General features: G+C 39.1%; 1 protein-coding gene across 6 annotated transcripts in view; it reads left to right on the top strand.

The window, feature by feature from the left end:
• NELL1 (neural EGFL like 1) overlaps positions 1-27,972 on the top strand; it is a 430,345-nt gene that overhangs the window by 381,068 nt on the left and 21,305 nt on the right. For 4 of the 6 annotated variants that reach the window (XM_073347838.2, XM_073347837.2, XM_073347840.2 and 1 more), the window contains one exon: positions 13,278-13,418. The exons of the other annotated variants lie outside the window; for them this stretch is intronic. In XM_073347838.2, coding sequence (XP_073203939.1) covers positions 13,278-13,418 — 141 coding nt within the window. The remainder of the gene's footprint in view (positions 1-13,277; positions 13,419-27,972) is intronic. 6 annotated transcript variants of the gene reach the window in all.

The following is a 27,972-nucleotide window of genomic DNA, read 5'->3' as shown; positions in this document are numbered from 1 at the left end:
GCACTGTCACAGGATGAACTAGATGAGATAACTAGCTATTCCCACTCCTCTGTGATACTGAATTTAAACATTTTAAGTGCTGGGTTGAGTGATATATTAGCTTGTAGTATACCTGAAGATTGCCCATGGGATAGTCTCCTTCAGCAATATAACAATGCTAAGGCTTACCAGTGAAGCTATTTCCACTGGAGAACTAGTGTCACTTGAACATTGTTTGTGGAGCACTTCATTGCTGGGGAGTTGGTGTATCAAAGGTTATGTGGAATGGGGTCTGTTAGTATGCTAATGCATAAAAGGCCAAATTCATCCATTGTGTAATTCCCAGATTTCACTGGTGAATGGAGTTACACCATGGATCATTCACTTTATTTTAGCAACTCACTGTGGAGTAACAATTTCCTCTGAGACCATCACTTTCTTCGTTCCCTCAGATATTATCCTTTCAACTACCTCTTTTAGGCAACTGTTGTCAACATTTATGATCTTCTGTAGGAGTGCTAAAGTCCCTTAATTTGTAGTGTAACAGAAGGTTCAGATCAGGTTCCATTTCTGACCTTTGAAGCTAGCCCTTATTTTTCTAATAAACCAGACCAAAACTCCAGATGCAAGCACCCCAGAACTCTGGGAACTTCACATCCGGTTGTGATCACTGCAGCTAAGGCACATCTCTCTCCACCTTTTTTTGGGTGGAATCATTTTCTCCCAACTTCTCTAGTCAGTTTTGATATAGTTTATTAGAAACTTAAATTATGTTTTTGCATTCCTAGGGGAGTTTTTAAACTAAAGGCTGGGGGGAAAGCCCACAGGTGCAGACTGAAACTTCACTTAGGGGAGGATTTATTAAAGAGGAGACTCTATACCATAGTAAAGAGGAGAGGATAGGCGTTGATAAAGTACAGGTAGAAACTGACAAAAAAAAATCCCATTCAGTTACATTACGTGAAGGCAGACAACTACATATTGACAAATTTTGTAAGTGCTATGCAAATGATAGAAGCCTAAGTACTAAGATGGGTGAATTAGAGTGCATGGTATTAAATGAGAATATTGATATCATAGGCATCACAAAAACTGAAGGAATTATGATAATCAGTGGGAGTCAGAAATACCAGGGTATGAATTATATAGGAATGACAAAGTAGGTCATGCTAGCTGGGGAGTGGCACTATATGTGAAAGAAAGCACACCGTCAAATGTAGTAAAAATCTTAAATGAACCAAACAGTGCCATAGAATCTCTATGGACAGAAATTTCATGCTTAAATAATAAGAGTGTAGCTGTAGGAATATACTACTGACCACGTAGCCAGAATGGTGAAGATGACTGTGAAATGCCCAGGGAAATTAGAGAGGCTAAAAAACAGAAAACCTAATAATAATGGATTTACAACTATCCCCATGTGTACTGCGTACATGCCACCTCAGGATGGGATACAGAGATAAAATTTCTAGACACCATTAATGACTGCTTCCTGGTGCAGCTAGTTCTGGAACCCAAAAGGGGAGAGGCAATTCTTGATTGATTCCTAAATGGAGCACATGATCTGCTCCACTGTTTGCCAAGAGGTGAATAAAACTTAACTGTCTGGAAATAGCAACCATAATGTAATGAAATTTAACATCCTTGTAGGGGAGAAAATACCAAAGAAATCCACCAGAGTAGCAGTTAACTTCAAAAAGGAGAACTATTCAAAAATGAGGAAGCTTATTAAATGGAAATCAAAAGTAACAGTCACAAGAGTGAAATGTCTGCAAGCTGCATGGAAACTATTTTAAAACACCATAATAGGCTCAAAGTGTACACCCCCCAACTAAAACAAAACAGTAAGAGGACCAAAAAATGCCACTACAGCAAAACAGCATAAAAGAGGTAGTTAGAGGCAAAAAGGCATCCTTTAAAAATTGGAGGTCAAATCCTAGTGAGGAAAACAGAAAGGAGCATAAACTCTGGCAAGTCAAGTGTGAAAGTATAATTAGGCAGGCTGAAAAAGAATTTGAAGAGCAACTAGTAAATGACAAAAAAAAAAAGAAAAAAAAACAGCAGCAATTTTTTTAAAGTGCATCAGAAGCAGGAAGCCTGCAAAATAGTGGAACTGTTGGATGACTGAGGTGCTCAAGAAGCACTCAAGGAAGAAGCTAAATGAATTCTTTGCACCAGTCTTCACTGCGGAGGGTGTGAGGGAGATTCCACACCTGACCAATCTTTTTCAGTGGCAAATCTGAGGAATTTTTCCAGACTGAAGTGTCCGTAAAGGCGGTGTTGGAACAAATGGATAAATTTAACTGTAAAAAGTCACCAGGACTGGATGGTATTCTCCCAAGAGTTCTGAAGGAACTCAAATATTAACTAGCACAACTACTAACTGTTATATGTAAACTATTGCTCTGTACCAGATGACTGGACAACAAATAATGCAACACTGATTATTTAAAAAAAAAAAAAAAAGAAAGGTTCCAGAGGTGATCCTGGCAATTACAGCCTGGTAAGCCACACTTTAGTACCAGGAAAATTAGTTGAAAATTATAGTAAAGAACAGAATTGTCAGCCACACAGATGAACATGATATTTTGGGGAAGAGTCAACACGGCTTTTGTAATGGGAAATCCTCAACAATCTAATAAAATTTGTTGAAGGTGTCAAACATGAAAAAGAGTGATTCAGTTGATATAGAAAATGTCTCCTGTTTGCTGTGTAGGATGTTGATCAGGTGGTTCAGCAGTTTCTTTGAGTGTGTGTGGCTCATACTCCTAAAAAACCAACCTTCCATACAAACTTCCTCATGGCTGGATTTTACAAAAACTAGACAGGCCCAACAAAGAAAGTAACAGAACGTCACTAGCCATCACCTACAGCCCTCAACTAAAACATCTCCAGCACATCATCAAGGATCTACAACCTATCCTGAAGGATGATCCCTCACTCTCACAGACCTTGGGAGACAGGCCAGTCCTTGCTTACAGACAGCGCCCCCAACCTGAAGCAAATACTCACCAGCAACTACACACCACATAACAGAAACACTGACCCAAGAACCAATCCCTGCAACAAACCCCATTGCTGACTCTGTCTGCATATCTATTCAAGGGACACCATCATAGGACTTAACCACATAAGTCACGCCATCAGGGGCTTGTTCACCTGCACTTCTATCAATGTGATATGTGCCAGCAATGCCCCTCTGCCATGTACGTTGTCCAAACCAGACAGTCTCTATGCAAAAGAATAAATGGACACAAATCAGACATCAAGAATTGTAACATTCAAAAACCAGTAGGAGAGCACTCAGTCTTCCTGGACGCTCAATAACAGACTTAAAAGTGGCCATTCTTCAACAAAAAACCTTCAAAAACAGACTTCAACGAGAATGGCAGAACTGAAATTAATTTGCTCACTTGACACCATCAAATTAGGCCTGAATAAAGCCTGGGAGTGGCTGGGTCACTACAAAAAGTAAGTTTTCCTCTGTTAAAAGGAGTACTTGTGGCACCTTGAAGACTAACAGATTTATTTGAGCATAAGCTTTCGTGAGCTACAGCTCACTTCATCGGATGATACTTACACCTTCTTCTCAACTGTTGGTAATGGGCCACATCCACCCTGATTGCACTGGCCCCATTAGCACTGATGCCCCACTTGGTAAGGCAACTCCCATCTTTTCATGTGCTGTATATTCATACCTGCTTACTGTATTTTTCACTCCATGCATCTGATGCAGTGGGTTATATCCCATGAAAGCTTATGCCCAAATACATTTGTTAATCTCTAAGGTGCCATAAGGACTCCTTATTGTTTTTTCCAGTTGATATAGTGTACTTGCACTTTCAGAAAGCCTGTGATAAATTCCCACACCAAAGGCTCTTAAGTAAAGTAATCAGTCATGGGATATGAGGGAAGGTCCTCTCATTGATCAGTAACTGGTTAAAATATAGGAAAGACGGGGTAGGAATAAATGGCCAGTTTTCACAATGGAGAGAGATGAATAGTAGGGTTCCCCTAGGTATCTGTGGTGTTCAACTTATTAATAAATGATCTGGACAAGAGGGTAAAGAGTGATTTGGCAAATTTTTCAAACAACACACATTTAGTCAAGATAGTAGGTCCAAAGCAGACTGCAAAGAGTTACAAAGGGATCTCACTAAATGGGGTGCCCTGTGCAACAAAATGACAGATGAAATCCAATGTTGATAAATGCAAAGGAATCCACACTGGAAATCATAATCCCAACTATACATACAAAGAAAGGGATCTTGGAGTCATTGTGAATAGTTCTCTGAAAATATCTGCTCAATGTGCAGTGGCAGTCAAAACTAACAGAATGTTGGGAATCATTAGGAAAGGGATAGATAAAAAGAAAGAAAATAGAATATTATATAAATCCATGGGACCCCCATACCTTGAATGCTTCATGCAGTTCTGGTCACCCCATCTCAAAAAAAGATATAGTAGAATTGGTAAAAATAGAGAGAGAGGCCATAAAAATTATTAGGGTTGTGGAACAACTTCCATATGAGGAGAGATTAAAAAGACCGGGACTGTTCAGTTTAGAAAAGAGATACCCAGGGGGGATATGATAGAGGTCAATAAAATCATGAATGGTGTGGAGAAAGTGACTAAAGAAGTGTTATTTACCCCGTCACATGAAACAAACCAGGGGTCACCTGGTGAAATTAAAAGGCAGCAGGTTAGAAAAAAAACATCAGGAAGTATTTCTTCACATAACGCACAGTCAACCTGTAGAACTCACTGCCAGAGGTTCTTCTGAAGACCAAAAGTATAACTGTGTTCAAAAAAAGAATTGTATAAATTCATGGAGGATAAAGAAAAGGAGTACTTGTGGCACCTTAGAGACTAACAAATTTATTTCCACTGAATGCGTCCTATGAAGTGAGCTGGAGCTCACGAAAGCTTATGCTCAAATAAATTTGTTAGTCTCTATGGTGCCACAAGTACTCCTTTTCTTTTTGCGGATACAGACTAACATGGCTGCTACTCTGAAACCTGTCATGGAGGATAGTCCATCAATGGCTATTAGGTAAGATGGTCAGGGATGCAACCCTATACCCTGGCTTACCCTAAACATGTGACTGCCAGAAGCTGGCAACAGAGGATAGATTACTTGATAATTGCCCTATTCTGTTGATTCCCTCTGAAGCATCTGGCACCTGCTGGAAGACCGGATGCTGGACTAGATGGACCTTTGGTCTGACCCAAAATGGGTACTGTTATGTTCTTATGTTCTCCTCATTCCATATGGTAGATCAACGAAATTTGTAGTCAATGATGATTTTTGCTTCTAGAAGCAAACAAATTGTCTTTTTAGTTTTAGATACAGGTAATATGGCAAGATTGGTGCTAAAAGTGTCTGCTACAGTCATTGTGGGTTAGAATGGATCTCCCCTATTGATTTTGTTCTTTCATTCCCAATCAGATTTTGTCCTAGTGCTCCTATCTAGTATACTGTAGCATTGCTTGGGTATTGCACATACAGGTATAACAGTATCATGGCCTAATTGAATTGATTCTCCAGTGCCAAGATTTCCATTATATCTTAAAAAATTGAACCCATTTTTGCTGATGACTCACCAGTACAGGTAACACTGCACATCCTTGGGTCTGTCTGGTTGTGTAAGAATCGGCTTTGTAGTAATTATGTGATGGAAGGATGACCTCCCTGTTAAGAGACTGGTCTGTGAATCCAGAGATTGGAGTCTATTTCTGAATCTATCATAAGTTTTCTGTGTAACCTTGGGTGACTCGCTTAACCTTTTTGTATCTCAGTTGTTCCATCTGTAAAACAGGAATAGTACGCTACTATAGGAAACCCTATAACCTACCACCTTCAAAGCCAATGTTTCTTTGTGGCTTACAGGGGGATGGCTAAAATCTAGTTCATATCAGAAACTCAAATACAAACTTAATTGTGGTCTGGCTACTCTCATTCCCTGATAATGAAAAATGTTAGCAGCCAATTAAATACTATGGCTGTATTCATGTTTCCCAAACAAACCTTTATGCTTGTTATGAAAGAGTCCAAAACTTTGTCTTGGATATATATTGTGAATTGACAACCATCTGGCTAGCTCAGCGACTTTTAAATTGCAGCCTTCAAGTGTACTGCAGATTTAGCATACCAATAGACTAATATGAAGAGACAGGCACTAAACTGATAAAGAAATCAGTTTGGAGTGTTTATTAAAAATGGATTTCAGTAAATGAGGTGTGATATTTTAAAAGAATTACTCTTAAAAATTGCTGGTGTCCAATAGTCTGTTATCCTGATAGCTACAGTTAATCCGCTCTTGGGTTAAACTAATACTTTTAAATTTACACACACATTTTCCAGCTGATTAACAATCCTGATAACACTAATCCACAGTTGCACAAGAACTATGTTACAGCTGCTCTTTACCTGTAATAGGTGCCTGGGCACACCATCTCCCTCTGAAGTACCATGTAGCTGCTACATACATTCAGTTTTTATTGGGACATCGTAAACATGAACTATATTTGTTATATTTACAAATTGCAGGGTTTTTTATTTTACTCTCCTGTCCTCATGCCCTGGGGCCTGATCCTACACTGTTACTTAGGACAAACTGCTACTGCCAAAGTAAGGACTCTAGGATAAAGCCCAACAAAAAGAGCCACAAGTGTGGAGTACAGGAAAAAGAAAGAGGAACGAATGTTTGCACCATTTTGTGCAGACAGCTTGCTCAATATCTCTTAATGGGATAAAATTAAGAAAGTTAAAAGTAAGGCTCAATGGAGAAGGAAAACTTCCCTTGACTGACTGTTCCAAAGACAACCACAAGCTTCCACCAGAAAGCAGTTGAAGCTCCATCACTTGGAACATTTAAAACTAGATTAGACAAAAATAGACTGTAGGGAACAATGTTGAATGGGAAAGAGGTTGAGATTACCTAGTAGCTCTTTTCTATTTCAAATATCTGTGATTCTGTGATGTACTGACAGATGTGAGCTGATTTCTCAAGGTTGAGAAACACTCATAACACTCCTTATTCAGTTTTTACCATTAGAATGCTGTCCATTGGTTCAGATAACTAAATTAGTTTACCTGAATATGATCACTCTTGTAGGTATTTACCCCTATAGTAAAAAATATGGACCTGTAGAGAATGCTGAAGCTAATGTGGTGAACTTACATTTTCCTCTAAAGCAAAACTGGCAGGTTTTAAAGGGTGACCACTAATGACAGAATTGCAGTTTTCATCATAAACATTTGAGAATAAGCATAATTTCTTCATGCCAGCTGGAAAGGGGCACCAGGGCCAACAGAAAAGGTAGTACTAATAGACCAAATTCAATCCTCAGATAAGCAGATGCAACTATTGAAACCAGTGGAGTGATGGCCACTTACATCAGGACTGAATTTGGCCAAGTAAGATTGGGAGTTGGTTTGTTTGAAGTTTTTTTTTGGTTTGGGGAACACCTGTTGGTTGTTGTTTTAATTTTTAGTTTATCTGCCATGTGGGTAACATTCAGATCACATGCCCCTGCTTCATGCCATTTTTTTCACAGCAATTGTATTCTGTGGGAGCATGGAGGGCCTCTTGAAGTGGGTGCATGTCTCCTCTGAGGTGTGGGGGGAATGACATTTGCATAAAGCTCTCATCCACATTCAGTTTTCCCTCTCGTAATTTTATGAAAATGGAGGGAGATAGGATTCATCCCTCACTTGTCCAGATGGGTGGTCGTTAGGCGATTTTATGATGAAGAGACTCTTTAGAGTGATGTTCCTTTGGAACATACAGCTATGGTACTCTCCTGGAATTAGTATATTTAACAATCAAAGCATGTGATTTCAGTTTAGGATGTCCGAGACCTTTGTGATGATGTATTAATTGGAAAATACCTTAATTTTTTTTACCAAGTCTCCTATTCAATAAAGAGCTAAAGAAAAGGATTTAGTGTTGTTTTTTTTTTTACATGAACAGCAATACTCTAGAAATTTGATGAACAAAGGCTTTTATTTTAAAAACTCTTCTGTCTCATTTTGTGTGGAGCCTCTGGTAAAAACAACATAAGAGTATAATCACATAATAACAGAAATATGGTGAAGCATTTTAGAAGATTGACTTATTTTAATTCTCCATTTTCATCAGGTTCTGAAACCATTGTGTTTTATTTTGAGGTAAATTATCCTATTTATCATGTCTGCATAAATATCCCTATGAATAATGCAGGAAGCTGGAATGGTAAAAGTAAAAACTACAGACCTGTCCTCAAAGGACAGGATTAGCAACCTGCAAGAGCTTATTCAAAACCAACTGGTGTCCCTGTTGTACAATGGAAAAATGCGTGACTTCGTACCTTCTGCAAAGTCACCATAATGGGGTGTTGTCAGATCCATTAACAATCCTATGCTAATGGTAGTGAAATAACCAAGTGGGATAAAAGCATGCGTTAGAACCTGCTGCACAGTAACTCTGTCCAGATGGGCATTGGGAGCAGGGCTTAAACTGAAAAAAGGTTGGGAGGAGAAGGGCACCGGGGGAGGGGGAAGGGAGGAGAGCTGCCATGCCCCTTGTTAAATTAGAGTTAAACAGAAAATGTAAAAAATACATTAATGCAGACAGAATGTTCCACACAACTGACAGTCCCACATTCATAATATATAGAAGTTGAGATTCCCACAAGAACATTTATTTGGCTGGGTTGCGCATGCACACTATTTGTTTTAGACTATATATTTAAAAATGTAGTGCTTGATCCAAAGTCCTAAAAGTCAATGAGTCAGTGGGAGTTTTTCCATTGCTTTCAGTGGGTTTTGGATTAGCCTCATAAAGATGAATATACTGTAAAAGCTCTTTTATCTAGCACTTCACCAACTGGAAAGCTCTGTAAACCGTCATTTCTGATCTCCATTGAAATTCTGGTATATAGTCCGGTTGGTGTGGGACCAGATGGGGGTTGGGGCGTGGGAAGGGGTGTGGAGTGAAGACTCTGGGAGGGAGTTTGGGTGTTGGAGGAGGAGGTGGCACGGCAGGAGCTCTGCACACTGCGTCCACCCACAGGCACCGCCTCTGCAGCTTCCATTGGCCGTGGTTCCCAGACAGTGGGAGCTGCTTAGCTAGTGCTCTGGGCGAGATGGGGGCAGAGCCACCTGCCATGTCTCCATCTAGAAGCAACCGGGACAGGTCGCCGCTTGTCGGGAGCCACCCAAGGTGAGCATCCCTTGGATCCGGCACCCCACGCCCCAACCTGCTGACCCAAGTGCTGTCCCGCACCCAAACTCCCTCCCAGAGCCCACGCCCCCCACACCCCCTCCCACATTGCAACCCCCAGCCTCACACCCGCTCCTGCACGCAAACTTCCTCCCTCTTAGTTATCCAGAATTTTTCACTTACCAGCACCCCCATTCCCCCAACATGCTGGATAAAACAGCTTTTACAGTATTAAGCTATACATTTAAGGGGGCATCCTACTATCTCCTTCCCCTCTTCCCACTCCCCACCCCCATAAACGCTTGCAGAGGGCATTAATGTAGTGGAATTTTTGTGCTTCTCCTGAGCAGGGAGTGAAAGGACCCCAGAGATCCATGCCCTTAACATACAGAGAATGTGGAATATTGCTTCGGGGTGAGGTAGGAGAGGAGCAGCGCACGTGGACCTGTGACTGCACAGTTCCAGCAGTCATTTCCTGACATCTGCATTAGGGCATAGTCCCAGAACAGTTTTGTATTTGTTTGGGGAATCAATACAATTTTGTTGTACTGTTTTTATTCTTAAATTGCTGTATATATTTTCCTCCCTTTACTTCCATTTAACACATTTTTTTGTCTGAAAATCTATGTATAATACACACGCTATAGCTTTGTAGGCAATTAAAGCATATACGGTAATGAAAAATCTGGCACTGATATATGTGTACCATATGCATATAAATACTGTATTCTTAAATATGGCATCTTTGATCCAGTGATCTGAGAGGGCTTAATGTAGGGAAGTGAGTGTATAAAGATGGGAAAACAGAAACAGAGAAGGGTGAAGTGGCTTACCTGATGGGGCCAGTGGCAAACCTAGAATATCAATCTTCTTAGCCAGCCATTAGTTGCAAAATCTTCTTATATACAAATACTCCACATAAAAGTGCTTCCAAGAACCATAGCACGATGAGATGGAAAAGATCCAACTAGGTCATCTAGCCAATGCCTCTGACAGTGTGGGGTTGCTCCCTCCATTATATGATTTACATACTTTAAAACATCCCAATTTACAAATGCCTCTTTGTTCTTCAATCACTCAGTATTTACAGAACAAATTCATAAATATTGTCCATGTATGACTTGCTAAAATAGGGTAAAGGATAATAGAATCAGCTGAAGGGCCTTTTCTTTTTTTCTTTAGCCTTTGTGGACGTTTGTGTAAGTGTGGAGGCTAACCAACTGTAATACATTAGACAAATAGGCAGTTTTTTTCCCCCCTTTGCCTTGCATACAGCACTCCAGATGTTTATCAAAATTTCATAGTCTAACCCTTTTCTCTATTCCTGTAGGAAGCTACAGACAAAGATGATGGTGTTAGGTTAAGGAAGTAATCTAGTCAAGAAATTATCAGTTATATTATTTTACATTCCCAACATAATCTACATAGCCTCACATTCGGACTCTCTTCTCCATTCTTCAAATAGGAGCAAATGCTCAGCTTTGGTCTCTAAGCAGCAGAGCTCTCTAAAAGGTAATCTACTAATTAGCATCCTGTACCATAAACCTAAATCAACATTCTTTCAAAGGGACTCTGCTTTGGAGATAAACTTTAGGAAAACTCTATTGATTTCATAAATTAAAAACAGTAGAATTGAAGGGAGGGAGGTCAAGTAAAGGACTGGCCCAAGGAAACAATTTTTAGATCAGAGTGCTCTTGGATTCAATACAAGGGAAGAAAAAGAAGCAAGAAGAAGGATTCATTTGCAAATAACCTGCAGTAGCAAAGTCATGCACTCACCAAATAGGATTAAACTTGTTCCATCAGCCATGACATGTGAAAAGATCATGGTTATACATTCCATTTGCTATAATGAATTGAAAGTGTCTGAATTTTCAAGCAGCGCTCATCATTGATGGACAGTTAGATTTGTACATTGTTTTTAGGCTACAATTAGCTTCCACAAAATATAAAGTACAGAGGGGTGGCAGCAGCAACAGAGTTTAAAGAGTAAACAAGCTGTCTTTATTATTAGACAGAGGTTGAAGAATGCTAGAAATAAATGGTAGTTGTATGCCAGAGCTGTAGAAAATTACATTGCTTCACTTTTAAGCAGAGTATGAACACAAAAGTGAAAAGGGGGCTTTGTTTAGATTCCTCAGTTCGATTTAAGGAAGAATAAATACTATTATTAAACAAAAGAAAGATGGGTCTGTCCTTTTGTGGTGCTCTGTTTATACAAAATAATAAATATAGTTGAATTTGGAAAATACTTGATTCTGATCTATACTGGTCTATATCAGAATACATTTCACTGAAGTCAGTGGAGCCACACTGGTGTATAATATTTGTAAATGAAGATAAGAATCAGACTCAGATTGCTCAATAAGATCCCGGTCTTGCATGAAGATCCAGGGGCGAGAGCCCTGCACCCATGCTCAATGCAGAATTGAGGCCAAAGTCTGCAGATTTCCATTGTGTTTGTGATACAAGCTTTTATTCTTGTTTTATATGTTGTTGACTAGCTAGGTATAATTCTCAGTGGATGAAAGGAGCTCATCCTTGTTGAGGAAAAGACATTCATTTATAATTGGTCAGATCCCCTGCAGTGGTGCTGAAAACTGTCCAAGATTTTTTTAAAATTGTTCCGGCTAAATAGAAGAATAAACCATTTTTTATGAACATCATGAAAATATAACAGCTTCTTAATTACTGGAAGGTTAACATAAAATTAATTTGCTAATTTTAATTACAACCCTCCAAAATATACTGCATAAATGCTCAAAGGAGAACAGCCAGGTGCCAGCACTAATCAGCCAAGGTTATTACAGATTATGATGTTAAAGAAGGTTTAGAAAAATCCTTAGTAAAAGCAACACATGTTTACTGGAACTCTACAGGGAATCAAACTTTCTGTATATTTCCACTGCTACAAAATTACAGGTATATGGCCATTTGTTCACTTTTTTCCAGAGGATCTTATAATTGCAGTTGAAACATATGATTGCCTTTTCTTTCTGTCACATTCTATTAAAATGTATTAACTTTCATCACAGAAACAGTGTGAAAATTGTAATTACAGCAAGGTGTTAGTTAATTTTTGTAAAGTATGTTGAACATATAAAGTCCTGTATAGTGACCAAGTATTAATTCTAGAACAAAAATCCAGTTCCTGAAAATTTGTCATCTTTTGCAGACTGTACTGGGATTCCCAGTTTGGAGATTAGGCATATTATTATTATTATTATTATTATTATTGATTTGGGACCATTTCTATCATCTTTGCTCACACTGCATCAGACTGTCTAGTCCATCCAAACTCTAGGGCCCAGAGAGCCTTCCTCAGTCCTTGGGTGGGCTAGTGGCCCAGTCTGGTTCTCAGGGAAAGTTAAAGTAGTGCCATGGATCAGCCAGTCACAGAGGCTTCCCAGCCATGATTCTTTTTGCCCGTCCATACTGCCTATATTTGGGGTTAGGAGAGGCATCATGGGGGTTGCTACAGCAGCCCTACACCAACAGAGAATTTCCCCTATGCCAAGAGAATCATCAGAGGGATTGATCCAATGATTTTAAGTTTGCACTGCTCTGGAGGTCTAGTGCAAAGCAGACCTAGTGGAATTGAGATCATACCCAGTAGGACTACTTTTGTAGTTAAATAATAATTCATGTAATGGTGGTTGAGTAGGGCTCTTAGGATCATAATTGTACACCACTTGTACAGCACTTTAAAACACCACCAGCAGCAAGAATGATCTCATATTTTGTTTTAGATAATTAATCTTTCATTCTACAATGATACTTGGATTCTCAGAAAAAAGATATGGGGCCAAATTCTCAGTTGAGAATCTTTCTCAGAATGTTTTATGTACATGGAAAAAATAGTTCCTTACCTCTGAATAAAAACAGCTATTTACATATTATAGTAAAATTTTACTTTTTATGTGTCAGATGTCCTACTTATTGTTGTTGTTTTTGCTGCTATTGAACCAACTGTGTGTTTGAAACCATAACAAAATACAATCCATATTTTAAAGGAAGACTTAAAAAAAACCTAAAATGTTGGTGTCAAAGGAAATTAATTTCCTGGCTGGCTTGTGTTTTTCTCTGAGGCAGATATTGATGAATGTGCAGAGGGGATCATTGAGTGTCACAACCATTCACGCTGTGTTAACCTCCCAGGGTGGTACCACTGTGAGTGCAGAAGCGGTTTCCATGACAATGGAACCTACTCACTTTCCGGGGAATCCTGTATTGGTAAGCAATGATCAGCATAGAACTTTTTTTCCTTCTGCATGGTGTCGTACACTGACTATTTGAGACAGCATGTCCTGAATGGTTACTCTATTTAAGGCAAAAATTAGGATGTAACTAACCATTTGTTAAGCTCATCAGTGTCCTTAGTAATACAGTGTAGACATTGATAAAAGAGATCTGAACCATCACATTTCTGAATGGTTATATGGAATATGGACAAACACATGACTTACTTTCCTTAGCCATTTATCACCATAAGTAGAAAAACAATGCCCCTTGTAGGTTGTTTTGCAAGTGTGACAGGCTACAGAATATGAACCATCACTTTCAGATTTCAGCACAAAGATTTGGGAACACATTTAATCATAAGTCAGTGTTATTCATTGTGTATTATCATTTGTTTTTATCTTGTTTTCTTTTTAGGGCTATTCAAATAGCCTCAAATCCTTTCTATGCTGTACATACTGTATTTGGAGGACAAGGTCATAAGGATGGATTGAAGGCATTTTAGAAAGTGTGTAGGAATCCCACTCTATTGTTAGGCTCTGCAATCTAGTCCTGAAAGTGGGGACCAGGAGTAAAGATGCCAGGGATAAAGTCCTGGATCTGCCACTTTTATATGCTATGTGTAACCTTGGTTTGGTCACTTTACTTCTGAGGCACAAGACACTGCATGTAAAGGTGCCAAGCAGTAGGAACACCACAGAGAAGATATTGAGCAGGATATATCTCTTCTGTCACCATGTTACTTCCCTTCCAGAGCCCTAGATATGATTTTTCACTGCCTCCCCATATGAGTGTGTGTTGACGAGACCTTGGCTAAGGTACAGGGAGGCAAGGACAGCAATACATACCCCAGCTGCTATGCTGCATTCTTCTGAATACTGTGTTCTTAGGGAAATCTACAATGTAAGTTTTTATAGTTCCTTGTAGTGATTTCTCCACGACAAATCTCACACCCAATAAACACCTGAGGCCCTGCTCCCAAGTTCAGCTTCTGTATGCCCAGGTTCCAAATCATCTCCGCTCTGCATACCCCTACAGTGCCTTCAGCTTTCAATCTATCTCTCATTCTGATTTCTACCCTTGGATCCCATCAGGCTCTTCAACCCCTTGATGTTCAGTTTCAGCACCCACTCACTTTCCTGTGTAGCCACCCCAAGTTCCCAGTTACACTCATTGTCTCTCCCCCAGAGATTTGCTCACATCTTTCATACTGGTGGAAGGTCCACATAAGGCAATATGCATGATGAGCAAACTCTGCATCTCCTTTCCTCCTGGGAGCCCCAGGACTCTGGCTTGGCTGTATATGTGGACTGTGTTCTTTCAAAATGATGTAGATTCTGTATGTTTCCTCTCTGATTCAATGGAAAAGATGCTAGTTTTTGGTCTGATCTCTGGCCTAATTCAGCACCATTGACATCCGTGGGAGTTTGCCCTTGACTTCCAATGGGAGCAGGTTTAGGCCCTTGTCCTGCACTTTACGCCTGTGGAACATCAGTGATTTCAGTTCAGTTTCTCCTCATTGTGTACATTAAATCAGAATCAATCCAGATTCCACAGATAAATGTTAAATTTGAAGGTGCTAAAGTAATATTCATTTTAAAAGTTCTGCCTTTATGGAAAAGTCTGATAGATTTAATAGAGAATTACAACTTCTTTACAGAATTTTTAAACCTGTCTATATAATTCTATAACAATGATATAATGTATGTGTAAGCACTGCTAACAAATGTAATAAAGGCCTTGGATCAAACCATGATGTAATTCCACTGTCTACACCAAGAATGTATTTAGCCCAGTGTTGTCACAATTTTGAATTGCCCAATTTTCCTCTTTTATAGATGGGTGTATCACCTGCTAAAGTCAGTAGTCCGAGTTGTAGTTGATGGGATTGTGCTCATGTAGTAAGGGCAGAACTGAGCCCAAAATGTTACATTCCATGATATACTTTGAAGATTGAAGAGCATTGTGCTTTCTTCAAAGCAAACTGCCCTCGTTTTGACCTGCACTGTGTGTTGGAAGTTCACGAGGTGAGACATTTTTCTCGCTGTGTGTAAGCAGTAAATGGAATGTGAAATTGATGGGATTTTTTTAATTAAATAGCTTTTCTGAGCCATCTGCTGCTGAGCACCAGTGCCAAAGAGAGCAAACCAGTATCTGATAATCTTTTATACTGGTTTAACAGTTAGAAATTAAACAGAGAATTCTGCTATTCCATAGGTCATTTAAAGATTAAACTGTTAAGTTCTTTTTAAAAATATGATTATACTGTGAATGAAACATGGATGTTACAAGCACATTCCAGAGGAAGAATAAACTAAAGCCATGTTACCTGAACACTGATCTGAACCACTTTATAAAGATTATTTCCATGATAAATTATGTAGAGTCAAGGCCAGAGTCATTGAGCTTTTTATTCTAGGTGAGAGAGGTTTCATCTGCCTAGCAACTGTCTTTGTTTTACAGTCCCATGTGCATGAGAAATTGTGGGCCAAAATCATAATGGAGTTACTCCAGGGATGAATTTAGCCCAATGTCTCTATATTTTGTGATTAGTCTAAGAACATAAGAATCTAAGAATGGCCATACTGAGCCAGATTCAAGGTCTGTCTAGCTCAGTATCCTGTTTTCCAACAGTGGCAAGTATCAGATCATTGGGAATGAACAGAATGAGGAAATTATTGAGTAATCCATCCCCTAATGTCAAGTCCCAGCTTCTGGCAGTCAGAGATTGAGGGACAACCATTGCATGAGATTGCGTCCCTGATCATCTTAACTAATAGTCATTGATGAACCTATCCTTCATGAATTTATCTCATTCTTTTTTGAACCCAGGTATATTTTTGGCTTCCGCAACATCCGTTGGCAACAAGTTCCACAGGTTAATTGTGCGTTGTGTGAAGAAGTACTTCCTTATGTTTGTTTTAAACCTGCTGCCTGTTAATTTCATCAGATGACTCCTAGTTCTTGTGTTATGTGAAGGGGTAAATAAAAACTCCCTATTCACTTTTTCCCCACCATTCATGATTTTATAGACTTCTATCATAATCCCCCTTTAGTCATCTCTTTTCTAAATTGAGCAGTCCCAATCTTTTTAATCTCTCCACATATGGAAGCTGTTCCATACCCATAATCATTTTTTTTTTGCCCTTCTCTGTACTTTTTCCATTTCTAATCTTTTTTGAGATGGGGCAACCAAAACTGAATGAAGTATTGAAGAAGTGAGCATTACATGGATTTATATAGTGGCATTATGATATTTTGTGTCTTATTATCTATCCTTTTTCTAATGGTTTCTAACATTGTTAGCTTTTTTGATTGCCACTGCACACTGAGCAGATGTTTTCAGAAAACTTATCCACGATGGCTCCAAGATCTTTCTTGAGTGGTAACAGCTAATTTAGACCCCACCATTTTATATGTATAGTCGGGATTATGTTTTCCAATGTGCATTACTTTGCATTTATGAGAACTGAATTTCATCTGTCATTTTCTTTTCCAGTCAACAAGATTTGTGAGATTCCTCTTTGGTTCTTCACAGTCAGCTTTGGACTTAACTATCTTGAGTAACGTATCATCTGCAAAGTTTGCCACCTCATTGTTCACCCCCTTTTTCAGATAATTTATGCATATATTGAGCATCACAGGTCTCCATGCAGATCTTTGGGGACCTCGCTATTTACCGCTCTGTAGTTTAAAAACTGGCCATTTATTCCTAACCTTTGTTTCCTGAGTTTTAACTAATTACTGATCCATGAGAGAACCTTCCCTCTTATCCCATATCTGATTATTTCACTTAAGAGCCTTTGATGTGGGACATTGTCAAAAGCTTTCTGAAAGTCCAGGTATGCTATATCCATGGTATCACCCCTGTCCACGTGTTTGTTGACCCCTTCAAAGAATTCTAATAGATTGGTGAGGCATAGTTTCCCATTACAAAAGCTACATTTACTCTTTCCCAGAATATCTTGTTCATCTCTGTGTGTGATAACTCTGTTCTTGAAACTATAGTTTCAACCAATTTGTCTTGTTCTGAAGTTAGGCTTACCTGCCTGTAATTACCAGGAACACCTTTGTAATCTTTTTTAAAAAAATCTGCATTACATTAGCTATCCTTTAGTCATCTGATACAGGGGCTGATTTAAGCAATAAGTTACATACCACAGTTAGTAGTGCTACAATTTCATATCCGAGTTCCTCCAGAATTCTTGTGTTGGTATCGTCTGGTACTACTATCTTATTACTGTTTAATTTATCAGTATGTTCCAAACTCACCTCTATCAACACGTCAGTCTGGGACAGTTCCTCAGATTTGCCACCTAAAAATAATTGTATCAGGTGTGGGAACCTCCCTTACAGTCCCTGCAGTGAAGACTGATGCAAAGAATTGATTTAGCATCTCCCCAGTGGCCTTGTCTTCCTTGAGTGCTCCTATAGCGCTTTTATCATCTAATGGCCCAACTGATTGATTTGCAGACTTCCTGCTTCTCATGTACTTAACTATTTCCTGCTGTTAATTTTTGTATCTTTTGCTAGTTGCTGTTCAAATTCTTTTTTGGCCTAATTATACTTTTCTTGACAGTTTATGCTCCTTTCTATTTTCCTCACTAGGATTTGACTTCAAATTTTTAAAGGATGCCTTTTGCCACTAACGGCCTCTTTTATGTGGTGGTTCAGCCATCTTGGCATTTTTTTGCTCTTCTTATTGTTTTGTTTTTATTTGGAGAATACAGTTAGTTTGAGCCTCTATTATGGTGTTTTAAAATCATTCTGATGCAGCACGTAGGCACTTCTCATGACTGTTCCTTTTAACTAGCTTCCACATTTATTGTGTAGTTTCCCTTTTTGAAATTAACTTCTACTCTGGTGACTTTCTTTTGTATTTTCCACCCTACAAGGATGTTAAATTTAATTACGGTCACTATTCCCAACCAGTTCAGCTTTATTAATCTCTTGGTGAATATTGGAGCAGATCCTTGCTCCATTTAGGACTAAATCAATATTGCTTCTCCTATTGTGAGTTCCAGGACTAGCTGTTCCATGAAGCAGTCATTACTGATGTCTAGAAATTTTATATCTGCATCCCATCCTGATGTGACATGTACCCATTGAACATGTACCCATTGAAATCCGCCATTGTTATTGGGTTTTCTGGGTTTTTTAAGTATCTCTAATCTCCCTGAGTATTTCACAGTCACCATCACGGTCAGGTGATCGGTTGTATATTCCTATTGCTATACTCTTATTATTCAAGCATGGAATTTCTATCCATAAAGATCTTATAGTACTGTTTGATTCATTTAAGATTTTTACTATATTTGACACTATACTTTCTTTTACCTATAGTGCCACTCCTTCATCAGTGTGACCTACTCTATCAGTCCTATATATTTTTTACCCCCAGTATTTCTGTGTCCCATTGATTATCATCATTCCAACAAGTTTCTGTGATGCCTATTACATCAATGGTAATAATAGTCTGTTGCATAAACAGTGTTGCATCACAGAGGGCCAAATCCTGGAGAACCGTGCATAGCCCAAGAATTTTTCTTTAGTAAAGTTCACTCAAAATTCACAGTGCAGAATGAAGGATTCCTCAGCCCCAACAGACACTAGCTGGTGCACAGTCACACAGCCAGTGCTAAACATTGGGAGGTAGTGGAGATTGCTTGTTGCTACCTAAACCTCCTTTTGGGGATTTGCAGTTATGGATCTGCTCTGTGTGGGCTCTCTATTCTGCTCTCCTCTCCCTCATGGTAGTAGACAGATGGCCATGGAGCTGAGCCATCTCTTGAATGGGTTCTCTGTCTTCAGATCCACAAACACAGAAGAAATACATAATTTCTGCTATGTTTGGATTTTACAGGGTAGCTTAAGAGTTCAACCCAAGCCAGTATTAAAATGGAATATGTTTCCATCCTGATATTCTCACAAACGATGTCACTTTAACAAAATGGTTAAAATGGCAAGGAGCTCAGAATTACAGAGTTTATTTTAATTCCAATTCCAGCATGTGCATGATATTATATGCCTTTTACAATACCATGTTCAGGGCAAATGATGACTGCTTTTGTGTGTTGTTTTCAGAGTTCATTGTTGAAATCAAAGCAGATGGGCTGGTATTTTTCCCCAATCAAAAATCCAGCAGTTATACAAGTAGGAAACCTTCTACTTTCTGTTATTTACTAATGGAAAGGCCATTCAGAGAGTTAAGAATGTTCTTGTGATATATTGTGTGTATTTTGCCATTTAGTGGTTACCACACAAAAGTATTTGAGATCTTTCACTATTTCCCTATTCTAAGTACCTATCAGATGCTGCTGTCTGACAAGTGTATGTAAATGTTGACTTCTTAATGGCAACCTCTGTTGTTACACCACCAAAACAAGGAAACGTGAAGCAAGGACAACACTGTGTCCTGGTGATTTTATACTAAATGAAACATATGCCTGTCAGGTCACACACACCTATCTAGTGGAGACAGATAAAAAGATATTCGTCCGGTCCATACAGATTAGTCTTTACCCAATTCTCTGTACGTAAAATGCTGCTCACCCATGCAAGGCTGCTCAAAGCCTGAAACACACTTTCTGAAGTGGTTCAGAGCCTCACTCTTGCAATTAGTTTTGCAAGCATTGGAAGCAACCCAATCCCTGTAGCATGTTTGAGCAGAATAAATTGCAACCTCCTAGGAAAGCCCAATGTACCAACTCACCACACCAGAACACTGCAGGATTCCGTCATTTTAATCTTAAAGGAGTGTGTGACCCAGGTCTTGTTGTAGCGATAGGCTGGTTTGTGTTAAAATGAGGGAGACCATCTAGGGAACAGGAAGAATCACCAGCTTTCCAACTCTGAGAGAAATCTCAAATCATGTTTGTCAGAATTTCACATATTCTGTGTGCAAGAATGCTTCAAATCCAGAGTTTTTGAAATTTGATTAATGTAGCTCTAATGTATAACATGCTGCAGCATTGTCTCTTAGCCAGTGTGTAGATTTGAAAACAAAAGAAGAAAGAAAGCTTTCTCTGCAAAAGAGATTTCTTTTGAAAATCCTCCCACGTACTGAATTGCTCTTCTGTTACTTCTGTACTGTTAGATGCGTGGGTTTGAACCAGATACAAAAACAATAAGCCAAAGAGATATCCAAGAAAAACCTTTAGAACTTACTGTATTGTCATTGCTCTCATCTATTGTACCCACTTAATTTATTCATGCTTGTAATATTGGAGTCCATATCTGCTGCAGGTAAACTATGAATAACTACAGCTCACTTCATAAACATCAAGAGACAACCTCTCACTCATTCACTGGGGCTAACTTATGCCCCAGTACTCCTGATGCTATCACAAGATTGTCACTTAACCTCCATAAAATCTCAGAAGCAAGCTTCATTTGTCTATTTTCTTTTTCACTAACTGAAGTGCCTTGGCATTACAGTATATTTAGCACCAGCTACCTGACTCCTGAATAATCAATCACCTTACTATAGGAATTTCTTAGTAGAATATAGAATAGCTAAGGAAAACCTGCTTGAGGGTTGGGTGGAACTCATGATTTAAATCCCATTTGAACTTGATGGCACTTTTCACAAGAAGAACTGAAACAGACATGTTTTGTTAGGCAAGTTTTGTATCTTACATGTATCTATTTCAAAAATCCTTAAAGGGACACTGCCACGACAAAATTCACAGAGTAGATTCTGTACTCTGGCCAAGTTTTGCGAAGCAAACATGGCTATAAGCCAGCATGACACCATCATGCTAGCTAGTTGAGCAAGTCCCGCAGGGTAAAGTAGAGCAACCTCAAGCTATTGTATTTTGCACTGACTGCCAATGGCCAGGGTTTGTTCCAGAAACTGGAGATTGCCAGGACTTAGGGTTGCCCCATCCACATCCCTTTTCCTTGGGATTGCCCATATATAGTGGCTTGAGAAACTGGAGAATTCCCCTATGTGGGAGGACTTGATGGAGGGAGGGGCAATCAACCTGGGTTTATAGCTGTACCACCAGACTGATGATAAGGAGCCACGGCTCACCTGTGAATAAGACCCCATACATTTTTAAAATGTTTTTACTTCTGGTGCAGTAAGACCTTTGATTGAAAGACTGAAAGAATTTTAAAAATCTGCCGTACTTTTCAAACAGTTATTCTGTTTATTTCCTTTATGGATGTCATGCATACTTTCTGTTCACCATTACTTTTTCTGGTTTGTTCTCATGCACTAAAAAAATCCCTGCCCTTAGATTGATTTTTAAGTCAGCACTTTTAGTCATATCTGGATTTGTATAAGGAATTTTTAAAGCAAAACCTACATTTTGAACCTAACATACTTGACACTGTTCTTTTAATAGGCTGTTAGGCCTTTTTGGATAGAAGTGATAAAAGTTTTTCTGAGTAAAAATGGATCTGTTTTATGATTCCCTTTTAAACCACAAGCACCTACCATTAGTTTTGATTTAAAAGAATAGCAAATAAAGTAAAATTTGTAGTAAAGTAAAGTAAAAATAAAGTACAATTTGCTAAAGTAACAAATTGCTTGTGAAAAATAATTTTGTCAGAACAGTGATCACCTTTAACTTGTACATGCATTTGTTGGAAGCCCAGCATACATTTGTCACATCAGATTATATTTTAATGGCTTAATGGACTATAGAATTTGAAATTAGCACTCTAGCAGGGTTTTTTTTTCTGCGACAGTTTATCATGATATCAGAGTACTGTATTGCGCTACTCACATGCACACATTGCAAGATGCTATACAAAAACTGAAAATTGAAGTTTGGTGGCAAGGGATCAGTTTAGTATTTCAATGAAAACAAGCTAATGAACTTGTGTTGGTGTGTATATTCATAGAATCGTAGGACTGGAAGGGACCTTGAGAGGTCATCTAGTCCAGTCCCCTGCACTAATGGCTGGACTAAGTATTATCTAGACCAGTGCTACTCAAAGTGATGGTCCGCGGACCAGTGCCGGTCATCAGCTGCCAGTCTGCACACACATTGGGAAAAAAAATTGCTGGTCCCTCACATCAGATAGCTTGAGAAGCACTGATCTAGAGCATCCCTGACAAGTGTTTGTCTAATGTGCTCTTAAAAATATCCAATGATGGAGATTCTACAACCACCCAAGGCGATTTATTCCCGTGCTTAACTACCCTGACAGGAAGATTTTCCGAATGTCCAACCTAAACCGCCCTTGCTGCAGTTTAAGCCCAATGCTTCTTGTCCTATCCTCGGAGGTTAAGGAGAATCATTTTTCTCCCTCCTCCTTGTAACAACCTTTTATGTACTTGAAAACTGTTATCATGTCCCTCTCGGTCTTCTCTTTTCCAGACTCAACAAACCCAATTTTTTCAGTCTTCCCTCATAGATACATGTTTTCTAGACCTTTAATAATTTTTGTTGCTCTTCCCTGGATTTTCTCCAATTTGTCCACATCTTTCCTCAAATGTGGCACCCAGAACTGAAAATAACACTCCAGCTGAGGCCCAATAAGCATGGATTAGAGCAGAAGAATTACTTCTCGTGTCTTGCTTACAACACTCCTGCTAATACAGCCCAGAATGATGTTTGCTTTTTTTTGCAACAGTGTTACACTGTTGACTCTCATTTAGCTTGTGATCTACTATGACCCCCAGATCCCTTTCTGTAGTACTCCTTCGTAGGCAGTCATTTCCTATTTTGTAGGAGTGCAGTTGATTGTTCCTTCCTAAGTAGAGTACTTTGCATTTGTCCTTGTTGAATTTCATCCTGTTTACTTCAGATCATTTCTCTAGTTTGTCCAGATCTTTTTGAATTTTAATTCTATCCTCTAAAGCACTTGAAACCTCTCCCAGCTTGGTAACATCCACAAACTTTATAACTGTATTCTCTATGCCATTATCTAAATGATGAGGATATTGAACAGAACCAGACCCAGAACTGATCCCTGTGGGACCTCACTTCATACACCCTTCCATCTTGACTGTGAGCCACTGAAAACTACTCCCTGGGAATGCTTTTCCAACCAGTTATGCACCCATCTTTTGTAAATTCATCTAGGTTGTATTTCCCTAGTTTGTTTATGAGAAGGTCATAGGAGACAGTATCGAAAGCTATCTTAAAGTCAAGATATACCACTGCTTCCCTCAATCCACAAGGCTTGTTACCTTATCAAAGAAAGCTATTAGGTTGATTTGACATGATTTGTTCTTGACAAATCCATGCTGACTGTTACTTATCACCTTGTTATCTTCTAGGTGTTCACATCCTTCCACAATACAATGGCCATGGGAACTTTTGTAATACCTGAGGCAAATTACATCTGCATTAAAGGAAGAGGGAAGCTGGCAGAAATTGCATTTTTTGAGGAATGAATCCTTCCCTAATCTATTATATATATATATTTGTGTTCTTAATATGCCCTCCTCACTATAGTATCCTCAGAAACATTCATGAAACCCTGTGACTAACATCTGTCACACGTGGTTCATTCTCTCTCTCGTCCTGTCCCCATAGGGAGAATTATGTGTACAGTGGGCTGTTTTGTTTTGGTTGGAGTTTATTTATTTTAAAAGTAATGCTCCTATGTGTTTAAGTTAGAAAAGGCAAGGTCAAAGAGGCTTGCACTTGGAGTAGAAGGTGGTGACATTTCTGACGGTCATTAGTTCTCTGCAGTACTCTTGCCATCCCTTAACATAGGCTGTGTCCTTGTGGTACCATCTCAAACAAAAATTGCAAGCAAGCAAGCCACTGAAGAATCTATTCCCATGCTACCCCAAATGGCATTCAATGAAGTTATGTGCATTTGTTGAGGGGAGCAGTGATTGTGCCACCCTCACTCATATTGAGTAGTAACTTACTCCACACATTCTCCCTTTGAAATCTGTGTGAGATACTGCTTAATCATGTCAAATTGGGCCTCACGTGTTTTCTATAAATGAATTAGACACATCCAGAGGAGACAGATGGGAGTTAAATTAATCTCACTTCCTTTAGGGACCCTCAATGACTTTGTCCCAAGAAGTGAAGGTAACTGCTAGTGTTGTTCTAATCAGAAAGGAGCTAAGCAGGCTTGCTGCTTTGTATATAGTACCTGCCTCTTCAGTCATCGCTGTCTATTTTTATTAACAAACAAGTTTTTACTTTGGTACCACCACATAGAGCTGCTACGGCTGGGAAAGAGCAGCTTCTGCACAGCGATGCCTCATGCGTAATTAACAGAGTTCTCAGCTCTAACTGATCCCCTTCCCAGAACCTTTATGGCTGAAAACAGAAAAAATAGCAGTTGGTTTCACCAAGTGGGTGGTGATATCTTGGCATTTATCAGATATTCTCAGTTTAAGTCAATCCAGGATTTTTGTGATAATGATGGAGATGGTGTATGAGACTTGTGATACCATTTTTTATCACTTAATTTCAAATTCACATACTTGAAGTTGTATATTGTAATCTTTAGGTCTGTAAATTGGGCTAACTTTTCTACAGCATTATCACTCAACAAATTATTTGACCTAAATATCACTTGGACATCATAAAATGATTTTAACTTGCTGCAATATCCAAGGCAGAGCCAATTCGTTAGAATGGAGAATTCAGTCCACTTTCCTGTGGCTATCCCAGAAAAGCCACTCTTGTAAGATTATTTAGTGGAAAATATAGATTATTTTCTTCCATATTTTAAAATTGATTCTCTATATTCTTTTACTTTGTATTCAGTTACTCATTTATAGCTGCATAATTCCATTTGCTCTCATTTATAATGGGATAACTATATTGAGATAACTGAGATTGGAATCAGGCCCTTAATCTGTTTACAAAACCCCCACAATTTAATGTCCAGTGGTGCAAAAAGGAGAATATCAAATTAAGCGTAAAATTTTTTTCTAAAGTTATTGGCAATGTGGATGGTTTATTCAGATGCTCAGAAACACAGTCAGCAACAAGAGAAAACTGCCACAGGGATGTTCTGAGAAAATTAGTTCTATTAAAAGTTCAGCTATCAAATGGATGCAATTTATAACCCTTTTATATGTGATTAATGACTAAAACATTTAAATAATAAATGCAATAAAATAATAGGGAACCATCATTTGCATTAAGAAAGAAAAATGGACTGAGTAGTGATCAGAGATTTCCGCAGAAAATATGTTGCTTGATTGGTTCTTTTATCATGAATGGCCTGCTTGCTAGTCTGGGCATCTCTCAGTAGGGCATCCTCTTTATGTGCACTCAGCAGAGAACAACAGTTGCAATATGTAAACAGGGTACTGCTTCCCTTTTGGATATATATAATAGATTAAGTTGGCTTTGTTCAGTGCAAACAGGTCTGTAGTACTGAGAATATGAATAATGTCAGTTTCCATAATTGCTAACATCTGGCTTTCCATAAATCTGTTAAATTGCACGGAAGCAGAATTAGATTTCTGTGTCATAAGTAAAGCAATTACATGGAACTCTGTAGGCAATATGGCTCTATATTCATCTGTGAAATCCTTTTAGTTTTGAACAGTAAAAGCTACTCTTCTAATCTGCACTCTAATCCTGCTGCATACTATATATATGCTATTCAGAGAGGTTTTAACATTGTGGGGAAGAAAATATTGACAATGCTTGCATCTATTAAATGTGACATCACCAAAGGCAAAGAGTATGTTACATTTGTTTTCAAGACAAAATACAAGGTCAAGCACTGACGAGACAAGTAGAAGAGAGGTTTTTTCAAGAATGCTCTTAGACCCATTGTAGCTAATTGGTTATTGTCTTCAGTTGAAATCACTGATTCAGTATCAGCTTATTCATGGCCCAATTTATGTCACTATTGGTTTTTTTTCTCTTTTTCTTGTCCTTTTGTCTTTTTTGTTTCCTGGTACTCTGTCACCTGAGACGTAATGGGACACAAGATTTGTTTTTCATTCACAAAGCTCCTTTTCTATCATCTGTAGTAGCCCTTCCAGGTGGTGCCCTTTATTATAAGAAGGATGGGGAGAACACTCAGAGGGGTAAGGCTGGGTACATAGAGATACTCCAAAAATAACCTCAAATTATAACTAGTTGCTTTGTCAGAGATGAGGCAGCAAAATACATCAGTGGCAGGGAAGTCTAAAGGCTGAATTGTGCCATTCGGAATACTGCTAAGCAAGGGTTGGCGTGTAAGTTGCATCACCCCGGGAGACATTGTGCCTCAGGCTATGTCTACACTACACAGCTTTTAGCAACATGGCTGTGTCACAGCCGTGCTGCTGAAAATCATGCTGTATCGCTGCTGTTTGTCAGCTCTCCTGCCGACAAAAAACTTCCTCCCACAACAAGCAGGGTGAGCAGGAGAGCGCTCCAGCTGACAGAGCACTGTTCAATTGCCAGGGTAGACATAGCCTTAGAGACACCCCTCTGAGGCATGACTCTCTCTCTGTTTCACCTTTGCTCTGGGGGTAAGACGTGGGGATGGAGGAGTAGCAATTTGCTGCTGGTCTATACCACTGGTTAGCATGTTGTTGGGATCAGAGCCAAGGTTCTGCCCACTTGTAAATTGAAAAGCACAAGTATAATAGCCCGGGTGTGAGGGTTTTGTACTGTAGCTGTAACAACAATCTGCCCTGAGGGAAATTTATGTAAGATCTTTTTTATTCTTATTGGTGCAAATCTTAGGCGTTTCCTCCCGCCCAGTTTTTACTCAGTCCTTATCCTAGCAGAACTCCCATTCATATCAGTTTGCGTTTTGTCTGGGTAAGGACTGAGTAAAAACTGAGAAAGGGCTTCAGGATTTGGTCCAATGAGATCATATTGCCCTTTGGGATATATTTATGTTTATGTTGTTGAGCAAAGTGCACAGTCCCTGTACTGGCTACATACCCTGCAATTGTACCACCCCAGTGTGGGAGCTGGCCAAATGTCTCAAGATTAGCAATGTTTGGATGGGAGATCTCCTATCTATCTATGGTTCGTATATGGTTACTTTTGTATCTGAGCACCTCATCATCTTTATCTTCACAACACCCCCATGAGGTAGGAAAGTACGACTTAGAGATGGAGACCAGAGGGTCTAACTGACTTGCCCAAGGTCACAAAGGAAGTCTGTGGGAGAGCAGGGAATTGAACCCAGTCTGCCAAATCCTAGGCTAGTTTCCTAACCACTGGATCAGCCTTCCTCTCTAGGAAAGTTTTACTTAGAAGAAAACCCAAGGTGATGTAGGAAGTACTGTTAGCAATTGAGTAGCTAACAGTCTAACTTCTGAGTTAGAACTAGCTCTGTACCCTTTGTGTTTGGATAAAATGTAAACCAAGGTCCTGACTACTTGTGGAGGTCATTAAAGATGCTGTGGTACTTGCCACAGAATTATTGTCATTAGCCCTATTATCCTGGCCAAATTCTAGATTAGGTAGAGTTCCTTATATACATTCCCTCAGCAGTTTCAAATGCATATTATATCATTCACTTCTTTTCCTAAACTCTTGTATAATGGTGCTGCATGAAATTAAACAGTTGCCATATTTCAGCCCAGAAGTAGCTGCTTCAAATCAAATGGTAAGTGTAGCGATTCTGTGGTGTGGTATGTAAAGTTTTATACAAA

The sequence above is a fragment of the Lepidochelys kempii genome, chromosome 6, assembly GCF_965140285.1.
Source record: "Lepidochelys kempii isolate rLepKem1 chromosome 6, rLepKem1.hap1, whole genome shotgun sequence".
Classification (NCBI taxonomy): Eukaryota; Metazoa; Chordata; order Testudines; family Cheloniidae; genus Lepidochelys; species Lepidochelys kempii.
This window is presented reverse-complemented; position numbering and strand designations above follow the sequence as displayed.